The sequence below is a fragment of the Pelophylax lessonae genome (assembly GCF_965119305.1).
Source record: "Pelophylax lessonae genome assembly, chromosome: 3".
Taxonomy (NCBI): Eukaryota; Metazoa; Chordata; class Amphibia; order Anura; family Ranidae; genus Pelophylax; species Pelophylax lessonae.
This window is the reverse complement of record NC_138770.1, coordinates 41,535,946-41,555,431: the sequence shown is the minus strand read 5'-3', so window position 1 is coordinate 41,555,431 and position 19,486 is coordinate 41,535,946. Positions and strand designations below refer to the sequence as shown.

The 19,486-nt window shown below is 44.7% G+C and overlaps 3 protein-coding genes and 1 pseudogene across 4 annotated transcripts in view; all 4 read right to left on the bottom strand.

Moving 5' to 3' along the window:
• Positions 1–16,676, bottom strand: part of LOC309550030 — an 86,021-nt pseudogene extending 69,345 nt beyond the window's left edge. The window contains exon 1 of the transcript XR_014226172.1: positions 16,589–16,676. The product of XR_014226172.1 is annotated as an uncharacterized misc_RNA (transcript). The remainder of the gene's footprint in view (positions 1–16,588) is intronic.
• The window catches only part of LOC309550683 (uncharacterized protein), a 3,164,715-nt gene that overhangs the window by 2,320,960 nt on the left and 824,269 nt on the right, over positions 1–19,486 (bottom strand). Inside the window, exons 24-25 of the mRNA XM_082251018.1 lie at positions 16,900–16,997; positions 16,298–16,433 (exon numbers count right to left, since the gene is read on the bottom strand). Coding sequence (XP_082107144.1) covers positions 16,298–16,433; positions 16,900–16,997 — 234 coding nt within the window. The remainder of the gene's footprint in view (positions 1–16,297; positions 16,434–16,899; positions 16,998–19,486) is intronic.
• Positions 9,901–19,486, bottom strand: part of LOC309550734 (uncharacterized protein) — a gene marked incomplete at its 5' end in the record, with an annotated part of 87,757 nt that continues 78,171 nt past the window's right edge. Inside the window, one exon of the mRNA XM_082251071.1 lies at positions 9,901–10,077. The remainder of the gene's footprint in view (positions 10,078–19,486) is intronic.
• Positions 11,747–15,768, bottom strand: LOC309550029 (uncharacterized protein; the record flags this gene model as incomplete). The annotated part of the gene is made up of 3 exons (XM_082250500.1): positions 11,747–12,858; positions 12,973–13,151; positions 15,765–15,768. 3 exons carry the CDS (start codon positions 15,766–15,768, stop codon positions 11,764–11,766), a joined length of 1,278 nt encoding a protein of 425 aa, XP_082106626.1. The 3' UTR covers positions 11,747–11,763.

Here is a 19,486-nt window from a genome sequence, read left to right as displayed (position 1 = left end):
GAATTAACCAAGCAACTACTAAACAAAGCATGCAATAACTCTCCTATTGGAGAGTTACTGCATGTGCCCAAAGAATGAGGTCAGCTGACTACCTGAATATACTGAATGACAAGGTTATTCCATCCATGGATTTTTTCTTCCCTGATGGCATGGGCATATTCCAAGATGACAATGCCAGGATTCATCGGGGTCAAATTGGGAAAGAGTGGTTCAGGGAGCATGAGACATCATTTTCACACATGGATTGGCCACCAGAGTCCAGAACTTAACCCCATTGAGAATCTTTGGGATGTGCTGGAAAAGGCATTGCATAGTGGTCCGACTCTCCCATCATCAATACAAGATCTTGGTGAAAAATGAAAGCAACGCTGGACGGAAATAAATTTTGTGACATTGCAGAAGCTTATCGAAACAATGTCACAGCGAATGCGTGCCGTCATCACAGCTAAAGGTGTGTGACCTTTTTTTATGGTGGCGACTTTGTTTTGGGCCAGGCAGTGTATGTAGATATGGAATCTCTGTATTGGAGTATTCCGCATGAGTGGGGCATCTGGGTCCTTCCTGATGCAGCAGCACAGATGCTCATGCCCATTAAATCAGTTTGTTTTTAACTTACTATATTTTGACCAAGAATTATTTTGTGTTTATGTACCAGCTCTTTCTTCAAATTCAGGGAGTAGCCATGGGCACTTGCTGTGCCCCATTATACGCAGATTTATATCTAGGTGGCTGTGAGAGTGAAGTCTTTCCGATTGAAGCATTTACACCCAGGCTTCCCTGCATTCTTTACTGGTTTCTGTTATATAGATGACCTACTGGTCATCTGGACTGGTACAGAAAAGGAACTTTGTTTATTTTTGAAACAACTCAATACAATTTGAAATTCACCCATAATGTTAGAAAGGCACAGGTTCCCTTCTTAGATCTAAACATTTCTATTGGATCAGATGGATATATTCAAACAGACCTATATTGTAAACCCAGTGCGGGCAATACCTTACACCATGCTAGCAGCCTACATCCCAGATCCCTAGTCAGAAGTATCCCTTATGCTCAATACATACGGTTACGGAGGAATTGCACCTCTGACATAGATTTTAAAAAACAGGCAGACTTGTTGCAACAAAGACTTTTAGCACCGGGATATTCTCAGACCTTACTGAGACACTCCTACAATAGAGCTGTGACAGACCCCATACTCAAGAAGAGTATGTCCTCCATATAAGCTTTCCCTTGCCTGGTACCAGCATAATCCAAGATCCCTTACCCAGTCACTTGTCCAGACATCAGTGTAGGGTGGAAAGAAGCAAAATACTCTTTATTCAAACACAGGCACAAAGATATACACTCTGGGACAATCCCACCTCCCCTTTAGCAGTAAATACACATATACATCCCATATTAGGTTGATCTCAAGGCAGGAAGAAACAATAGAACAATGGGATATAGGCACTTAACAATAACAAACCCCAACCCACCTCAAACTATCTAGCAATGGTCTATGAGATAAACTCCTACAAGCAGCCTGAAAAGGTTGAACCAATACATCATAATATATTTCTTGAGGGATATTGTTCATAAATATTACTATCCTAAGTGAAAAAGCCCCTTCATTCTTTCAACACAAATTACACATATAGAACCCAGGATAACACGAAATGCTGAGTCCCGTGTGGTTGTACTGCTAGTCTGGTTAGTGAACAGTCACCCTGTGCCCCTTATAGACACAGGGTGACTTACACATAGGAGGAGAAGCTGGACAAGGAGTTTCCCGACCTCTCTAAGGTAATCTGGGTTACACAAGCCCCCCGCCCAAAGTGACTCCTGTCACAAAAGTCAAGGAAAAATCGAGAACCTTTCTTCTATGGTACTCCCTCTAAACAGCACAACCAAACTGTGGGTCTTGTTACAAGATATTCATCTAATGAACCACAATTGCAATCATCGCAACAAACTGACATTTTCTTACAGATGACTGCACCATTTCTAAATATGTAAAACAGACTCCCGAACTCATTTTCAGATGTGCCACTACACTTAGACAACAGCTGACATCTAGTCACTATACACCACATAAAAAAAACAACAACCCCTTACCACGCGGTACCTACCGCTGTAGTAACTGCTCACGATGCCTATGGGTTTAGGAAGGCCCAGGTATTAGAATATCCAATGGTAAAAGGCACAGATGGAGTACTTTCTCAAACTGTTTAACACAGGGGGTTATATACAATATGACTTGCCGATGTGGATCGTTCTACATCGGCAAGACTAAATGACAGCTCAAAGGATTGGAGACCACACCTATTATTCTGGCAGTTGAAAAGTTATCACCTCAGTCACTAGACACATTGGTATTCACCATAAATACCATACAGAAATGGTGTCCTTTTTTGTCCTTGAAGTCATTTCACCAGATCCCAGGGGAGGGAAATGGGACAAGCGTATACTTCAACCCGAGACCCTATGAATCGAACGTTTAAATGCTGTGGTGCCCCCTGGGCTTAATGAGGTTAATTCTTATAAACCCTTTTTATGAGACTCATCAAGCTTTATTTTAGTAGGACCAAGTACTCTTGTTGCCCTCTTCCTTCGTTCCGTCTCTTTCTATAGCCCTGTCATGTCTGCAATCTGTGGTGTGATCCAAATGTGACATACTAAGGTTCAGCACTTTTTTGTAATGATTTATCTCTTATTAATTTTGATATGATATGCTACAGCAATATTTACAAAGGAAAAAAAAATATACAACATAAATTGACACCAGATGACATTCCATTGCTGGCTTCAGCCCCGGAAGGTTTACCCCCCCTTCATAACCAGGCCGTTTATTGCGATACGGCACTGCGTTACTTTAACTGACAATTGCGAGGTCGTGCGACGCTGTACCTAAATTAAATGTATGTCCTTTTTTCCAACAAATTGACCTTTCTTTTGGTGGTATTTGATTACCTCTGCAGCAATGTTGCCAACTGTCAATATTTTTACTGACAGCCAATAAAAAACGGCACTTTTCTCCTGCCAGTAAATGGCAGTGACGGGAAAAAGTTGCCAGTAAAAAAATATGTCTGTGACGCTCGGCTCACACCTGCGCATGCAAAGTTCCAGCCCAGAGCCGACCGGGACCATCCCAGTGCCTGCTACAGTGTGTTTGGGTGGCGGAGGCCGGCCTGGTGGAGGCTGTGTCTGAGCGTGTCGTGTGATGTCATGGTACAAGGGAGCGGAGCAGATTGGCCGGAGCCTTGTGTGCGGGTCTTTCGGACATTAGCAAGACAAGCTGGGAGCAGGACTGTCAGTGCTGTTTGGACTGGAGGGGCCACCTGGCATGGAGAGAGACTGTCACTGTTTCATGTGTGTGCCGTCCATTCTCATTTCTAGCCCTCCTGAGTCCTGTCCCTGAGCTACTTACTTACTATATCGAAAATAAAATAAGAAATATGTGTTTTGCCTTAATATCTACCTTAAATACATTGCTAATTGCAGATTTTTCTTGTTTGTAGCCTAAATACTGAAATTTGCACCTAAAACTGTAATTTTGTAACTTTTGGAAATGCCAGTAAAAACTTGGCTGTGCCAGTAAATTTTGGGTGCTGTGTCAGTAAATTTCAATCTAGTAGGTTGGCAACACTGCTCTGCAGATTTTATGTTTTGCCCTATAAACAAAAAAAGACTGACAATTTTTGAAAAAAAAAAAAAAAAACAATATTTTTTACTTTCTGCTATAAAATATATCCAATAAAAAAAAAATAATAATAAATTTAGGCCAATATGTATTCTGCTGCATGTTTTTGGTAAAAAAAAAAAAATCCCAATAAGGGGAAATTAATTGGTTTGCATAAAAGTTATAGCGTCTACAAACTATGGGATATATTTATGGAATTTTTATTTATTTATTTTTCACTAGTAACGGCTGCGATCAGCGATTTTTAGCAGGACTGTGAGCTTGCAGTGGACAAATCGGACACATCACTGACACTGTTTGGGGACCAGTGACATTATTACAGTGATCAGTGCTAACAAAAATGCACTGTCACTGTACTAATGACACTGGCAGGGAAGGGGGTTAACATCAGGGGTGATCAAAGGGTTAAATGTGTTTCTAGGGGGTGCTTTCTAACTACATGGGGGAGGTGCTTTGACTGGGGGAAGACAGAGATCTGTGTTCCTGCTTAGCATAAACACAAGATCTCCATCTTCCCCTCTCACAGAATGGTGATCTGTCTTGTTTACCTAGGCAGACTGCCATTCTGCCTCTCCTGAGAATGATCGGCGGGTCCAAGCGGACCCGCTGATTGGCTTCGGCTGGAGCGGGTCGCCGGTGATGGCGCACGTGCGCCCCAGACTCACTGCACTAAATCACGTACAGGTATGTGATTTGACGCAGGAGGCCTGCCCCGCAGCAATATATTTGCATTGTGGGGTCCTTAAGAGGTTAAAAAAAAAAAAAGCACACAGACAATTATAATGGTCCTCAAAAAAAAAAAAAAATAGCAGACCTTTAAATGGGTCTGTGTGCTTGGTTGTGATTTTTTTTTTTTAAGAAGCTAACAAAGCCAGCAATGATATGTAATTTGGTGACAATTTTAGACACATTTTTCCTCTGTAAATATGCTATATGCAATATGTGCTGCTGCAGAACTTTCTGTACAACACAGAGATGTCCCTTCACAGGCAGGATTAGGACCACCCCCCCCCCCCCCCCAGGCATATTATTTATAGGAATTGGACAGTTTTACTGTTCCATTTTACAGCATTTAAAAACAAAGAGTTACTGATCCCGGCCGAACAGAATTCTTTAAAAATATTTTTTGCATGTTCCCTAGGGTGGTGCCTACTTCCTATTGCATTTTTTTTACACCAAAGAAGAAAATGGTCGCACACCACCACGGAATCCAATGAAGAAAAGTTTCTTTATTCACATAAGTAGTACAAGGTATAGCAGGGTAGGAGAGTAGACGCGTTTCACACGACTGCTACGTGCTTGTTCACTGGTAGTGAACAAGCACGTAGCATTCGTGTTAAACGCGTCTACAGTCCTACTCTGCTGTACCATGTACCACTTATGTGAATAAAGACCTTTTCTTCATTGGATTCTGTGGTGGTGTGCGACCATTTTCTTCTTTCATGCTTCTCCTGGTGGCGAGCCAAGGTTCAGCACCCTCCTCGAATTGTGAACTTTGACTAGCCTAAACGGTGTTATCTCTCTTCATTTTTTTTTTCTTTACACACCGATGCCTATTAACCCAGAAAGCTGGCAATTTTGATTTGACAGATTTGCCTCCCATTCATTTCAATAGGGTTTGACATCAGAACTTCTTTGAAGTTCACTGAAAAACACACAAACCGAACCCAGGTATGTCCATCTCATCTCCAGTGAGAAGGTGACATATCTCTACAATAAAGAGAATGTCCCGGCCCCGAAAGTGGGGAAATGTTTTTCCCCTGAAGGGATTTATCTAGGTTTCCACACTATATATGTGTGTATCATCATCTGCTGGAGATAAAAGACGTCACAGTAACTATGGAGGAAGAGGACGGACATGACGGGGGGTTACTGGGCGTAAATAGAAAACAAGATCTTATTACCTCCTCTTCTGTCACTTCCAGCAATGTCTCCTCTTTACTTCCTCCCAACTCACCTCTCACCTGGAACTTCCTTTTTATACATGACATCACTTCCTGTCTGCATTCCATAGAGACTTCCTGTCTGGGTAGCAGTGAGATCACCACCTTGTGGAGCTCAGAGGAACTGCAGCCCCAAGAAACATCTCATATTATGAAGGCAACCTTGTAATTATGTTCAGGTGTCCTAGATAATCCATAGCTGCCAGCTGTCCCGTTTTTGATGGGACAGTCCCACCAAAAAGGACCTTGTCCCGGCTAACTTACTCTGCCGGGACTTGTCCCGGCCAGTGGGGGAGCGTGGTGGAGGCTGGAGGAGCCGTCTGACCTTTATTTTCCCCAACGGTGTCTCCCTGCCCCCAGCCGCCATCTTCAGGCTCAGGATGGCTGGCAGGCACCCTGTGATTGGGCAAATATGGCGGGGGCTGACCCGTGCCTGTCCAGTCACGGCGTAGCGTGGTGCTTGCGTGGGTAGGTGTTTCTTCTGGAGCCGGGCCCCGCTCTCGCAGTCTCAGACCAGTGCGCTCTGCCTCAGCACACCAACCGCGGACGTTCTTCCTCTTACTGTAAGTGAGTGCCGGTAGATAATTGTCACTAAAGGATTTGATGTATGCCAAAAGAGGGGACAAGGGGTTTGAGGGCAAGAAAAGAATAGAAAGTTAACAGAGTTACAGAAGTAATTGACTGCTAGAGGAAGAGAGCAGAGTACTGTTTATTAGAGAAGAGTGGGGAACAAAAGAGAGATATTGGAAAAAATGAGGGGATGCCTGGGATGCTAAAGAGGGAGCATAGTCTCAGCAGTGCCATAAAACTTCTGTCTGGAAGCAAAAGATAGGGAACAGGGAGATAATACAGAGACACAGAGATTGAAGACATCTGGCCTGCTATTGTATGGTGGGAGCTTCTCCCCCCCCCCCCCCCTCACCCAAAGTCTATATCAGACCTTTATCCTAAAAAGGATATGTCTGGTATAAATATACCCATGACAGGCCCTTTAGGACAGATGGGGCGGTTGCGTATCTTGCATAGGGAGTCTTGGGGGAGGGGGGGGGGGTATAGGATTAAATTCCTTGCCTTCCATATACAGAGAGTCAGCTTTGCCTGTTGATTGGGGGGGGGGGGATTCTGCAGTTTGGATCAGATTCTTTAGACATCATCCAGATTCTGATCTGGACCAGCAAACTCAGGCTGCAGCTTTGGCAATAAGTTCTCCAGAAACAAGGAATTTATGGTGACAGCAGAGGTCAGTGGCCTGTTTCTCTGTTGAGGATTACCATAGGGATCTCCCATTGCACCATTTCTGTCATGGTTGTCTGACAAGGCTGATCTTGATTGTAGAAGTCAAGTATTCTGTATATATGTGTGTATCAGCAAAGGACCAGCTACACAGTGATGTTTAATTGGCATTTACTGATTGTGTTCAGAGCAGACACATACGAGAAATAACCAGTAATAAACCGAGGGTTATAAAGAGACGGTATCCAAACAGGGTTACAGAAATACCAGTGCCAAAATCTGGATCATCTGCTGGTAGCAATATAGTTCCCAGAGCTGAAGGGTGTAGTTCCTGTGTCCATCAGCTGGTGTCTTCAAGCAGATGCTAGTAATCAGTTTCCACCTGATGCTGGCCACTGGGAAAGTATATAACCCCTCCTCTAGATTCCCTTAGCACCTCAGTGTTTTGCTTGTGTGCCATGCACCTGGTTATGGATGCTCTGCCCCTGGCCTTGATCATTCTCCTGAGCTTGTTCCTGCTCCTCACCATGATCCCCTTCCTGAAACCTGTACCCTGTTACCTTGTATCTGCCCCTTTGTTCCTGAGCCCAGTTCTGGTCCGCTTTTTGATACATTTTGTGGTTCCTTTCATGTCTTATCTTAATCTGTCTTCTCCCTTTCATTGTATATATTATATTATGGTTCAGTTGCTTATTGTGTACTCTGTCACTTGGATCACTTTTCACATATATTTTCACTTTTGCATTGTATTCTGTTTTCTGGTGTTGGATGGGTTTTTGCTTTGTTATATTTAAATGTGTAGCCAGATGTTGCCCGCTAGCTGTGTATTCCTGTGCGTTTGCACACCACAACACAGACTGTTTGTGAGGACCGTGCTATGCTTTTCTGTGCCTGCTCCCCTCCTCCCCCCCCCCCCCCCATGCTGCCTTTGAGACTCCTGTGTGTGACAGAGGGGCTGCACTGCAGTCAGGGCGGGCAGGTGTGCGAGTAGGGATGACGCCAGTTAGAGAGTCACTGCAGAGAACAGAAGACCCATCACACCAAGTGGCTCTTGCAAGGGTAGCACTACTAATATTACTTTAATCATACACAGTCTTACTAAGTGCAGCTACACTGATTTTCTCATCACGCAGCGCTCAGTAAGTTTGTAATACCTGAGGAGATTGAGGGGGAGAGTTGAGGAGTCGAGAGATAGATCTGGGTGTCGACAGCATAGAGGTGGTATTGGAAGCCATGGGAGGTTATCAACTGGCCCAGGGAAGAGGTATAGAGAGAGAATAAAATGGGCCCAAGGACATAGCCTTGGGGTACCCCAGCAGAAAATGGTGAGATAGTGTTGTATATGACACTAAAAGTGCACTAAGATAGGTAGGAGGAAAACCAGGAAAGAGCAAAGTCACGGAGGCCAAGGGGGTGGAATTTGTTGAGGAGGAGCGGGTGGTTAACTGTGTCGAAGGCAGCAGAAAGGTCTAAGAGTATGAGTATGGAGTACTGGCCGATGTTTTTAGCAGTTAGTAGGTCATCGACCCTCAGTGCTAAGGTTCTCCACCCACCTTCCACCAAATTCTTTCTAATTCATCAACGTTGTTACTGAGGATTGTGGACCAAAACTGAACAGCATATTTAGGATGAGGGTGAACCAGTGTTTTGTAAAGGGGTGATTTATCTCTGGAATGTATGTCCCTTTTTACTGCATGAAAGTAGTCTGCTGACTGTGTTAGCTGCAGCTTGACATGTTATTGCTAAGTCTCTGATCTACAAGCACCCTCAAATGCATTTTAATCACTGATTCTCCCAGGGGAGCCCCTCCTAATGTGTATTTTTGGCACCCAAATGCATCACTTTACAATTCTCGATATTGAACCTCCTCTGCCATGTTGCTGCCCAACCCCCTATTTTGTTTACATCTTGCTGTAATGATGCTACATGCTGTGCTGAAGTTATTTCCTGGCATAATTTGGTATCATTAGCAAACACTGCAATTGAGCTCCTGATTCCAACATCTAAATCATTAATAAACAAATTGATCAGTATTTGGCCAAGACAGAACCCTGGGGACCATCATTCAGAGAATGAGTTATTTATCACTACTCTCTGGACCTGTCAAGAAGGGCATACCAGCAGACATAATGGCTCTGCAGTTGCTCACATTAGTGCCAAGTGGGCTATTTAAACTGAGCCTGTAACATGTGTCAGTGCTGTCTTGTCTACAGCGTTCCTGTGCATACCTGCAACCTGTTACTCTGTTTCCGATACTGTTACCGACCCGCTTGTCTTGACTACACCTGAACTCTACCTGCACTGACCCTGGCTTTCCTCTGACCTTGCTTCTACATTTGCCCCTTGCTGCTGCTCCACAGATCCTTTACCTACTCGGCCTGTATCCTGACTTTGCTCCTGCTTATGTATCTGCACCTGATTTGCCTGCCTGTGTAAGACCCGGTTTGTCTGACTCTGTCTATGTCCCCATTGCTGCTGAACTGCCTGCTGTGAGCCTCTCCCTATATTCCTCTGGCGTCTGCTTCCAGCCTGTACCTGTCTACTGTCGCCAGTGGCAGCCTGCTCCTGTCTTCTGCTCACTGGTGTCCATTTGGCATTCCTGCTCCACTGTGGTGTACTGACAGTCTTACCCTGCTTAATCCAAAGAGTCTCTCCAGCCTTGCTGCTAGCAAGACCAACAGGCACTCGTGCCACTATTTACTCCTGTGCCTCCTGTCTTCTATATCAGGGGCCCTGAGTCAGAGGTGTAAGAGAGGCCTTCCTCGAAGTGTCAGGCTTTTCTACCAGGTACCTGACAGGACCTTTTCATGTAATCAGTTTCTTATGCATGTACCTACAATTTCATCAACTCCAACAGACGTTACAGTACTTCATAGATTATACATTTAAAAAGGTACAAAATATAGATAAACTACATCCTCTGGATTTCCACCTTCCATTTTCTCACCTACTTCCTTATAGCACTATAGCAGGTTGGTCTTTAATAAATCCATGTTGATTGTCACTTACAGTATGATACAGTACATTTATCACAGACAAGTCTGTGTATAGAGTTCCTTACCATTCCTCAAATATCTTACATACTATTAATGTTAGGCTGACTGGTCTGTAGTTTCCTGGTATACATCGCAGTATTCCACAGGGCAGTGCCCAGCTCTCCATACGCTTTTACAATCTCTTGCCTATTAGCCTTAAAAATGTCATGAACTTATTTAAAGACTCTCCTCCCATCAGTGGCGTAACTAGAACCTTCAGGGCCCGATGCAAGAAACGATAGGCCTTCCCTTCCAGCCTGGTGGCTGAACGCCAGGGCCGGTCGCAAGTGCAATGTGTGTGCCCCCTTTCAATGCAGACTGACCACAGCGTGCCCCCTTTCAATGCACAGTGACCACAGCGTGCCCCCTTTCAATGCAGACTGATCACAGCGTGCCCCCTTTCAATGCATAAAGCCAGTGCACTTACCTGCAGCGGCGGCTTCTCCTTGAGTCCTCCCACCTCCTCCTCAACCAATGGCATGTGTTCGCCTTTCGGCCAATCAGGAAGTGGGTCTTGGACCCGCTTCCTGATTGGCTAGGAGGAGGATCCGTGTCACAATAGTGAATTTTCATTCGCTATTGTCACACAAATGGGCGGGCTCGTGGCGCACTGCTCTGCGTCCCGGGTCCTCCATTTTCTGAAGCTTTTCTGTGACTTACACTGTCATCGGCTCCTTCTGACAGCTCCGCTGGCATACACAGGCTCAGCGGCACGGGGGGGGGGGGGGGAGTTCACAATGATTGTGCGGGCCGCAGGTTCCCCACCCCTACATAGGGGGTTAAAACAGGCGGTGAGGAAGCAACATATTGCCTTTTCACCGCCTGTCAAATGCCTCTGAAAAGCGATATGAGTATGGATCGCTTTTCAGAGGAATAGCATTTTCTTGCTGGTACTATGAACAACCTGAAAAAGATAATAACTTCTGATTGTACACATATATGGGGTCAGGATTAAAAGGAATGTGCACACACACACACATAAATGCACATGTACATGTACAGTACACACATACACACACATATACATACTCATATATAAGCACATATACACACAGACACAGAGCACCTGACAAGCTCCCAACTCACAGCACCCCCCATGATATGCGCCACGCACACACAACACCCCCAGATGACAAGAGCCCCACACACATCACTTCCCAGATGATAAGTGTCCTACACACAGCTGACAAGATCTCCCAGATGATAAGTGTTCCCCACACATAGATAGCACCCCTATTAGAACAAGCACCCCACACATAGATAATGAGCACCCCACACACAGCACTCCACAGTTGACAAGCTCCCTACTCGGAGCACCTCCCCAGGAATGGTGCCCGCACACACAACGCCTCCCAGATGACAAGCACACCACACATTGCCTCCTAGTTGATAAGTGTCCCCCACACAACTGGCATGTACTCTTAAATAAGCACACACACGTACATACAGTATATCCATACACATATAAACACACAAACATACATACATGCACACACATACATATATAGATGCACACACATATAAACACACACATACATACATTACATACATACATACAGAAAAGCCTTTTTAAAAACAGCAGCGAGAGGACTGTACCTTCCTTCCTGTACCTTCCTGCCGGGTATTGCACTGTAGGGGGAGGCAGAGAGCACAGCACACACTGCTTTCACTTTCCATTTTTTCTAATGTGATCACGATCAGCTCTCTCGGGAGTATCAGGGGAGCTCCGGTCTCAGCTCCGCTTGCCGCTCCTCATCTCTATACATACAAGGGGCCCTCTCAGGCCCCCTGCAGCATGGGGCCCGGTCGCCATGTCAACCCCTGCCACCCCTGTACGTCCGCCCCTGCCTCCCATTGACTTCAGTGGGGTTCAGATTAGCACGTGTGATCTCTGATGTATATTAAGGACTGATTTTCGTGCAAAACATTTCCCACATCCAGGGCAGGAATATGGCTTCTCGCCTGTGTGGAATCTCTGATGTAGAACAAGGAGTGATTTCCGTATATAACATTTCCCACATTCAGGGCAGGAATACGGCTTCTCCTCTGTGTGAGATCTCTGATGTATAACAAGGTCTGCTTTCCGTGAATAACATTTCCTGCACTCAGGGCAAGAATATGGCTTTTCCCCTGTGTGAGATCTCTGATGTATAACAAGGTGTGACTTATCTGAAAAACCTTTTCCGCACTCAGAGCAACAATAAGGCTTTTCCCCTGTGTGAGATCTCTGATGTCTAACAAGGTCTGATTTATCTGAAAAGCATTTTCCACATTCAGGGCAAGAATACAATTCCTGCCCTGTGTGAGATCTCTGATGTCTAATAAGGTCTGATTTATCTGTAAAACATTTCCCACATTCGGGGCAGGAATATGGCTTCTCCCCTGTGTGTAATCCCTGATGTTTAACAAGGACTGACTTCTTTGTAAAACATTTCTCATATTCAGGACAGGAATTTAGTTTCTCCGCCCTGTGAGATTTCTGATGTGTAACAGGGTCTGATTTTCCTGAAAAACATTTTGCGCACTGAGGGCAGGAATACGGCTTCTCCGCGGTGTGAGATCTTAGATGTCTAACAAGTTCGGATTTCTTTGTGAAACATTTCCCACACTCATGGCAGAAATCTTTCTTCTCCCCTGTGTGTAATCTCTGATGTCTAATAAAGTCTGATTTCCAAGAATAACATTTTACGCACACAGGGCAGGAATACGGCTTCTCCCCCGTGTGCAATATCTGATGTTTCACAAGGTCTACTTTCCAAGAATAACATTTTGAGCACTCAGTGCAGGAATATGGCTTCTCCCCCGTGTGAGATCTCAGATGTCTAACAAGGTCTGATTTCTTTGTAAAATATTTCCCACACTCAGGGCAGGAATTTGGCTTCTTGCTCGTGTGAGTTCTGCAATGTATTACCAGTTCTGATTTGAGAAGAAAACATTTTTCACACTCAGAACAGGAATGCAGTTTCTAACCATTGTGAGATTTCTGATGTGCAGTAAGACCTAATTCAGAGCTAAAACTTTCCTCATGGTCAGGACAAGAAAATTTCTCCTCCTCCTGAATCCTGGCACCATCCCGCACAACATGAGGTTGCCCAGAGTCTGGGGTATTCAATAGTCTATCCACATTGTGAAGACAACCATCGATAGCTAAGCTTATTGTCTTTTCTCCTGCACAATCTCGTATGATGTCCTCATCTTCCATTTTACAACCCAGAGATAAAGTGAGACAATCCTTTGAGGGTTCCTCGATGGTGCGTCCTGGAAAAATATAAATACATGATTGTTATACTGTATACGAAAGAGCTCATTCACTTAAGTCAAGATTCCATCTGGATCAGGTAGACTTAAGTGAGCAGATGCTATCTGTGGATGTTCCATTCAGTTGGGACCCTTGCCCCTTCAGTCAAAGGGCTTTATGTCCTCCTCCCAGATCACTTCTACATTTACACAGCTTTGAGAGCAAGAACCAATTGGGACTGGGAGGTGCATGCTTTTTACATAACCACAAATCTAGGCACTGGTCAGGTGGTCTCTAATAATCAAAAGGGTCGAGTTCTGATAGAACCTTTAGCATAGAGCAATTGACTATAGGCCTAGGCTTCAGGTGATATGCAAACAAATGGCCACTGCCCTCACCTATAACTGGCCTTTGCAGCAAGGAGCCCAAGAAAGGGCAAAGCATACAAAACAAAACCAAATAAATTCCCAGCTCATCTTACTGACCAGCCTGCTAACCAATCAATATGTCCTGTCTAACAGTATGAGTTAAAAACAGGGGTTTAGTTTGCACACATTTGCAAATACAGCTACAGAGCCCCGTCAAGGCACCTCAAGTATCTGTAGTCCTAACTCTAAATTGTGGGAACCTTAACAGTGGAAGCACATGCATTATAATGGACAGGCAGAGGGTAGGTGAGCCTGGAGGGAGCCCACCCCTCTTTAACGGCACAGGGGTGCACTGGACATCCATCATATAGAACTATGGCAGCAAAGGTGTCCAGTACATCCCCTCACCAATATTTCAACAGTACAAATAAATGGCCACTGCCTTCACCTATAACTGGCCTTTGTAGCAAGGAGCACATGGAAGGGCAATGCATGCAAAACAAAACCAAAGAAATTCCCAGCTCAACTTACCAACCAGCTTGCTAATCAACCCAATTGTCCTGTCTAACAGTATGCATTAAAAACAGGGGTTGATGGGGCTCTGTAGCTTATGCATGTATTTGCAAATGTGTGCAAACTAACCCCTGTTTTTAACACACAAAACCACCACCCACATTTACACCCCCACTTGTCCCCTGATAGTTCTCTGTTCAATCAGCAACATATTAGCAAATCTCAGGGATTATGCTATTATCCCCAATATCCTCCATCAGATGGCGTTGTCACACCATAGGCAAATATCCTGACCCAGGTCAACATTTCGGCACCAGCATGCCCTTTGATCTTCCACTTGAAATCTTCCAGAGTTCATCTCAAGAAAAGGTCTGGGGTTTTATCTCTTATCTCCACAACCCACCTCAAGGAATATATGTGAACCTTTTCTCGGGTGATAACTCCTTATTTACAGCCTTCCGTTAGAAATACCCTGCTCTGTAAGCATCTCTACTGGTTTCTAAGATGGCCTTTAGTAGTGACCAGAGGATTTATTGATAACCAGACATTAGCAATCCAAAAATGTCTGATATTATGTCCCAAAATCAGATGATGTATTTCAGCCCATTCAGTATTCAGATGAGCAATGCCCACTGACAAAAAAAATGTAAACAAAGGGGCAGAATTAGTGTTAAAAAAACCCCCAAAAACAAGATAATGTTGTGGGGTCCCCCAAAATTCATAGCAGGCCCTTAAGATTTGGTGTTGATTTTAAGAGGGCACTTAGAAAAACAAGAGTAATATTAAGTTAAATCTTAACTGGGTAACTATAGTTTCTAAACAATGTCAACCATTTCAGAGGAATAAAAAGGTTCCTGGTGTACACCTTATGCATACAATCCCAATACCGGGTGGGCGTATGCGTTACTAGTGTGGGGAAACCCCTGGAGGTGATAGAAAGTACTTGGGGCCTAGGCCTTAGCGCTGGCCGGCTTTTGATGGGGCCCTTCTTTTGTTGGTGTACTGTACCTTTAAGAGTGTGTTTGAATGATAGTCAAAAGGCGGCTAAGTAGGAGCAGTCACTATTTAGGCAGAACCTGGAATCAGCAGGTTCTGAGGACCAGGTCCTGGCTCCTCGTACAGCTCTAATCCTGAAGACACAGCACTTCCCTCTCAGAGCTCAGTCTCTTCAAGAAGATCTAGTAGACTCAAGTGCAGGTCTGTCCTCTCTCTCTCCAGAGAGAGCATACAGGAACAGTGACAAGCCCTCGTAGTTTCTCTCTTGTGGTTCTGGGCGATCGGTTGTGGGACACAGATGCTGCCTGCAGATCTTTCTCTCTTCGTTCTGCTTTCTAAACTGTCTAGATTTTGGACATTTTGCCCAGGAAAGACTGTAGCTCACCACCGCTAGCAGCAAGGATTTGTGGCAACTGAAGTCCAGTAGCCATAAGTCTCTATAAACAAGTATAATGCAGTGCTTCTTTATGAACTATCATTCCCATGAGGTCCTGCAGCCTAGCCAGTTTTCTTTCACATGCTCCGTTTGGCTCAGACTCTTCTGCTCCTTGATTGGCTCAAGCTCCCCTGCTGCTTATGCCAGGAGGTAGAGGGGGAGGAGAGAGGGGGATTTTACACTGATCCACAAAACAAAGGGAGAGAGCTGTATGCAGAAACACAACCTTCAGCTACACACTCCCCCCACCAAAGAACCTTTGGTCCCTCAAAGGAGGGACTGAGTCCAGTAATGTAGTACTTTTTAAAGCACTATCATACCCATGAGGCCCTGCAGCCCAGCCAGTTTTCTCTCTCATGCTCTAATTGGCTCAGACTCTCCTGCTCCTTGGTTGGCTTAAACTATCCTACTTTCTAATTGGCTCAGGGGGGAGAGAGGGAAGGAGCAAACAGGATTTTACACCGATCCACAACACACAGTGAGAAGGGAGAGAGCTGGCTGCAGACACACAGCATTCAGCTACATCTGAAAACCTTATTTAATGGAGTTTTATGGTAACATTTAGGTATAAGTCTGCTAAAAGGACAAGGGACAAAAATCCGAAAGGCACAAGCTGTGTTATCATATCTGCCAGCTGACATCAGAATCTACATAAATGATGTCTGAGTAAACAATTTGTGTCTGCAGCACAGATAAGGGGGTTTATCAGGGAGAAAAGAAGAAATTATGAGCAGGATGGATATCTGTTATTATTATCAACCTAATAATGGCTGATATTATCTCCCGCCCTACTCTGGGCCAATCAGTGTGCATTAACAGAGCAAAGATAACAGAAGAATATATTATGGTTTACCTGTGCTGATCTCTATAGGAGTGTCCTCGTCTTTAAATGTCCTCGTCATTCCAGCCTCCTCCGTATATTGCTGATCATCCCTCACATACCTCTCTTCTACTTCACCCTCAACTTTCATATTCATCAGATCTTCACCCTAAACCAACAGAATGGCAGAAAATTACACCTGAAATATAGAACTATTTATGATGTGAGATCACATACAAAATATCATCTTGTAGAGTCCACACATCGTCTCCACATGTCAGAGTGTTCAATCACTTTATGTTCCACACCCTCAACTCCACCTACCTGATCATGTTGAGGGATGGTATGATCTTCCTGTGTGGAATCCCGGGAATACAGAGGACGGGGACATCTCTCTGGTGGGTTTATGTAGCTGGATTTCACTATGTTGTCCCGGTACAGATCCTTGTGTACTTTTAGAGAATCTGACTCCTCCATCACCCCATTCCTGTCATCCTCTTTTATCTCTTCTTTGATATCAATTTTAGAATCTCTCAGGTTTCCACTCTGAATATATAATTAAAATGACATCAATGGTAACAATGCAGATAATGTACAGATCCTAATGATACGATCAGTGATTGTTCCTCATCTACCTGATGATGGTGAGGGATGGTGTGACCTTCCTGTGTGGAATCCTGGGAATACAGAGGACGGGGACATCTCTCTGGTGGGTTCCCATTACTGGATCCATCTGTAAGAAACACACACACTGACTGAATACATTGTTTCTATGTGTTTATCAAATGATGGGGGAACCCTCCGTACTGCTCTCTCCTTTACAATAAAGTCTCCGCTTACCCGGTGATGTGGGGGGCGGCTGATTCTCCGTCATGATGTCCTTGTAGAGATCCTTGTGTCCTTCTAAATACTCCCACTCCTCCATGGAGAAATAGACAGTGACATCCTGACACCTTATAGGAACCTGACACACACAATGATACAGTCACCATCCAGGCACATCCCTTGTCTGTGACTGGATAATTTCTCATAATTGTCTCTCCTGTCAGCAGCTCCATCATCTTCTTGATAATTCCTAGAATTTTCTTATTGCTGTTTATCTCAGGTGTCAAGGAGTGAGGTGAAGGCACTGTGATGGTTGTATGATCTCCAGATGTTAGAGGAGACTAACTGTACCAGACCAGACTGTATTAAAAAAAATTAACATCATGTGACTCTCCTAGAACACTCCTCCCCTCTCAAGATCAGGTCTGATTTATTAATAGAGAAACAAGTGGGGTCATGTGACCTCCCAGAATCCTCCTCACCTGTCCGGTCAGCAGGTAGATGATCTCCAGGGTGAGGTTTAGTATCCTCTTAGTCATGTGACTCCGGTCCTCCTCCATCCTCATTGATTTGGTCATATGATCTATGCAGGTTTTCTGTAGACAGAGAATGATCTGGACTGTATTGGTAGTATAATATTAGGATGGGAAAGTAGGGGTTGAGAAGCAGAGTAGATAGGCTGACACTTCATTGCCTACAGAGATATCTGTATCACCACTGATCATATCATATAAAGTTTGCATTATTTATATACTGGTGTGTATCTATATTCTTGTGGTTGTTGTTACTGTATATATTGGGTGCTGTCACAACCTACTGCTGGGCAGACACTGCTGGTCATACAGCAGAAAACCAATTGTCTATTTGTTTTCTTTTCACACAGAAAAAGTCAACACCACCTTACCTTCAGAAGTCTTTCTCAGCTCACTGCTCTCCTTAACGCAAAAAGCCTCAGGATGCAGCAATCAGTAGTCATCCTCTGGATAACTTATAGAGGCCTTAATTGCCTCATTCTGAATAGCTGAAGCTTTCCCACGTCCTTAAACCTTTCTGGCTACTTCCGCAGCTGACACCTGATAGCAATTGGTGAATTGTCTAAACAAGGCAGAAATGTATCTCTCGTCTGTGACAACACCCACAGATTTACCTGACTTCCTGTCACATACCCCCAGTGGCGGAGCTAGACTTTTAAAACAGGGGTGGCAAAGGGGTGGCTAGGTATTATTTTGGGGGGTCAATATACAAAGTGTAATTTAGTGTCAGATTCGTCCACCGCAATGTCGCAGTCCCTCTAATAATCGCTGATTGCTGCCATTACTAGTAAAGACAGGATACAGGTGGTGGTGATCAGAGGATACAGACAGGATACAGGTGGCGATCAGAGGATACAGACAGGATACAGGTTTGCCCCCAATGATTATTGCAGAGTGCCACAGCAATGCCCCCAATGATTATTGCAGAGTGCCACAGCAATGCCCCCAATGATTATTGCAGAGTGCCACAGCAATGCCCCCAATGATTATTGCAGAGTGCCACAGCCTTGCCCCCAATGATTATTGCAGAGTGCCACAGCCTTGCCCCCAATGATTATTGCAGAGTGCCACAGCCTTGCCCCCAATGATTATTGCAGAGTGCCACAGTAATGCCCCCAATTATTATTGCAGAGTGAGACAGCAATGCCCCCAATGATTATTGCAGAGTGCCACGGCCTTGCCCCCAATGATTATTGCAGAGTGCCACAGCAATGCCCCCAATGATTATTGCAGAGTGCCACAGCAATGCCCCCAATGATTATTGCAGAGTGCCACAGCAATGCCCCCAATGATTATTGCAGAGTGCCACAGCCTTGCCCCCAATGATTATTGCAGAGTGCCACAGTAATGCCCCCAATTATTATTGCAGAGTGAGACAGCAATGCCCCCAATGATTATTGCAGAGTGCCACAGTAATGCCCCCAATGATTATTGCAGAGTGCCACAGTAATGCCCCCAATTAATATTGCAGAGTGAGACAGCAATGCCCCCAATGATTATTGCAGAGTGAGACAGCAATGCCCCCAATGATTATTGCAGAGTGAGACAGTAATGCCCCCAATTATTATTGCAGAGTGAGACAGCAATGCCCCCAATGATTATTGCAGAGTGAGACAGCAATGCCCCCAATGATTATTGCAGAGTGAGACAGCAATGCCCCCAATGATTATTGCAGAGTGAGACAGCAATGCCCCCAATGATTATTGCAGAGTGAGACAGCAATGCCCCCAATGATTATTGCAGAGTGAGACAGCAATGCCCCCAATGATTATTGCAGAGTGAGACAGCAATGCCCCCAATGATTATTGCAGAGTGCCACAGCCACAGCATTTGCCCGCAATCATTGCAGAGTGCCAGCGTCCGT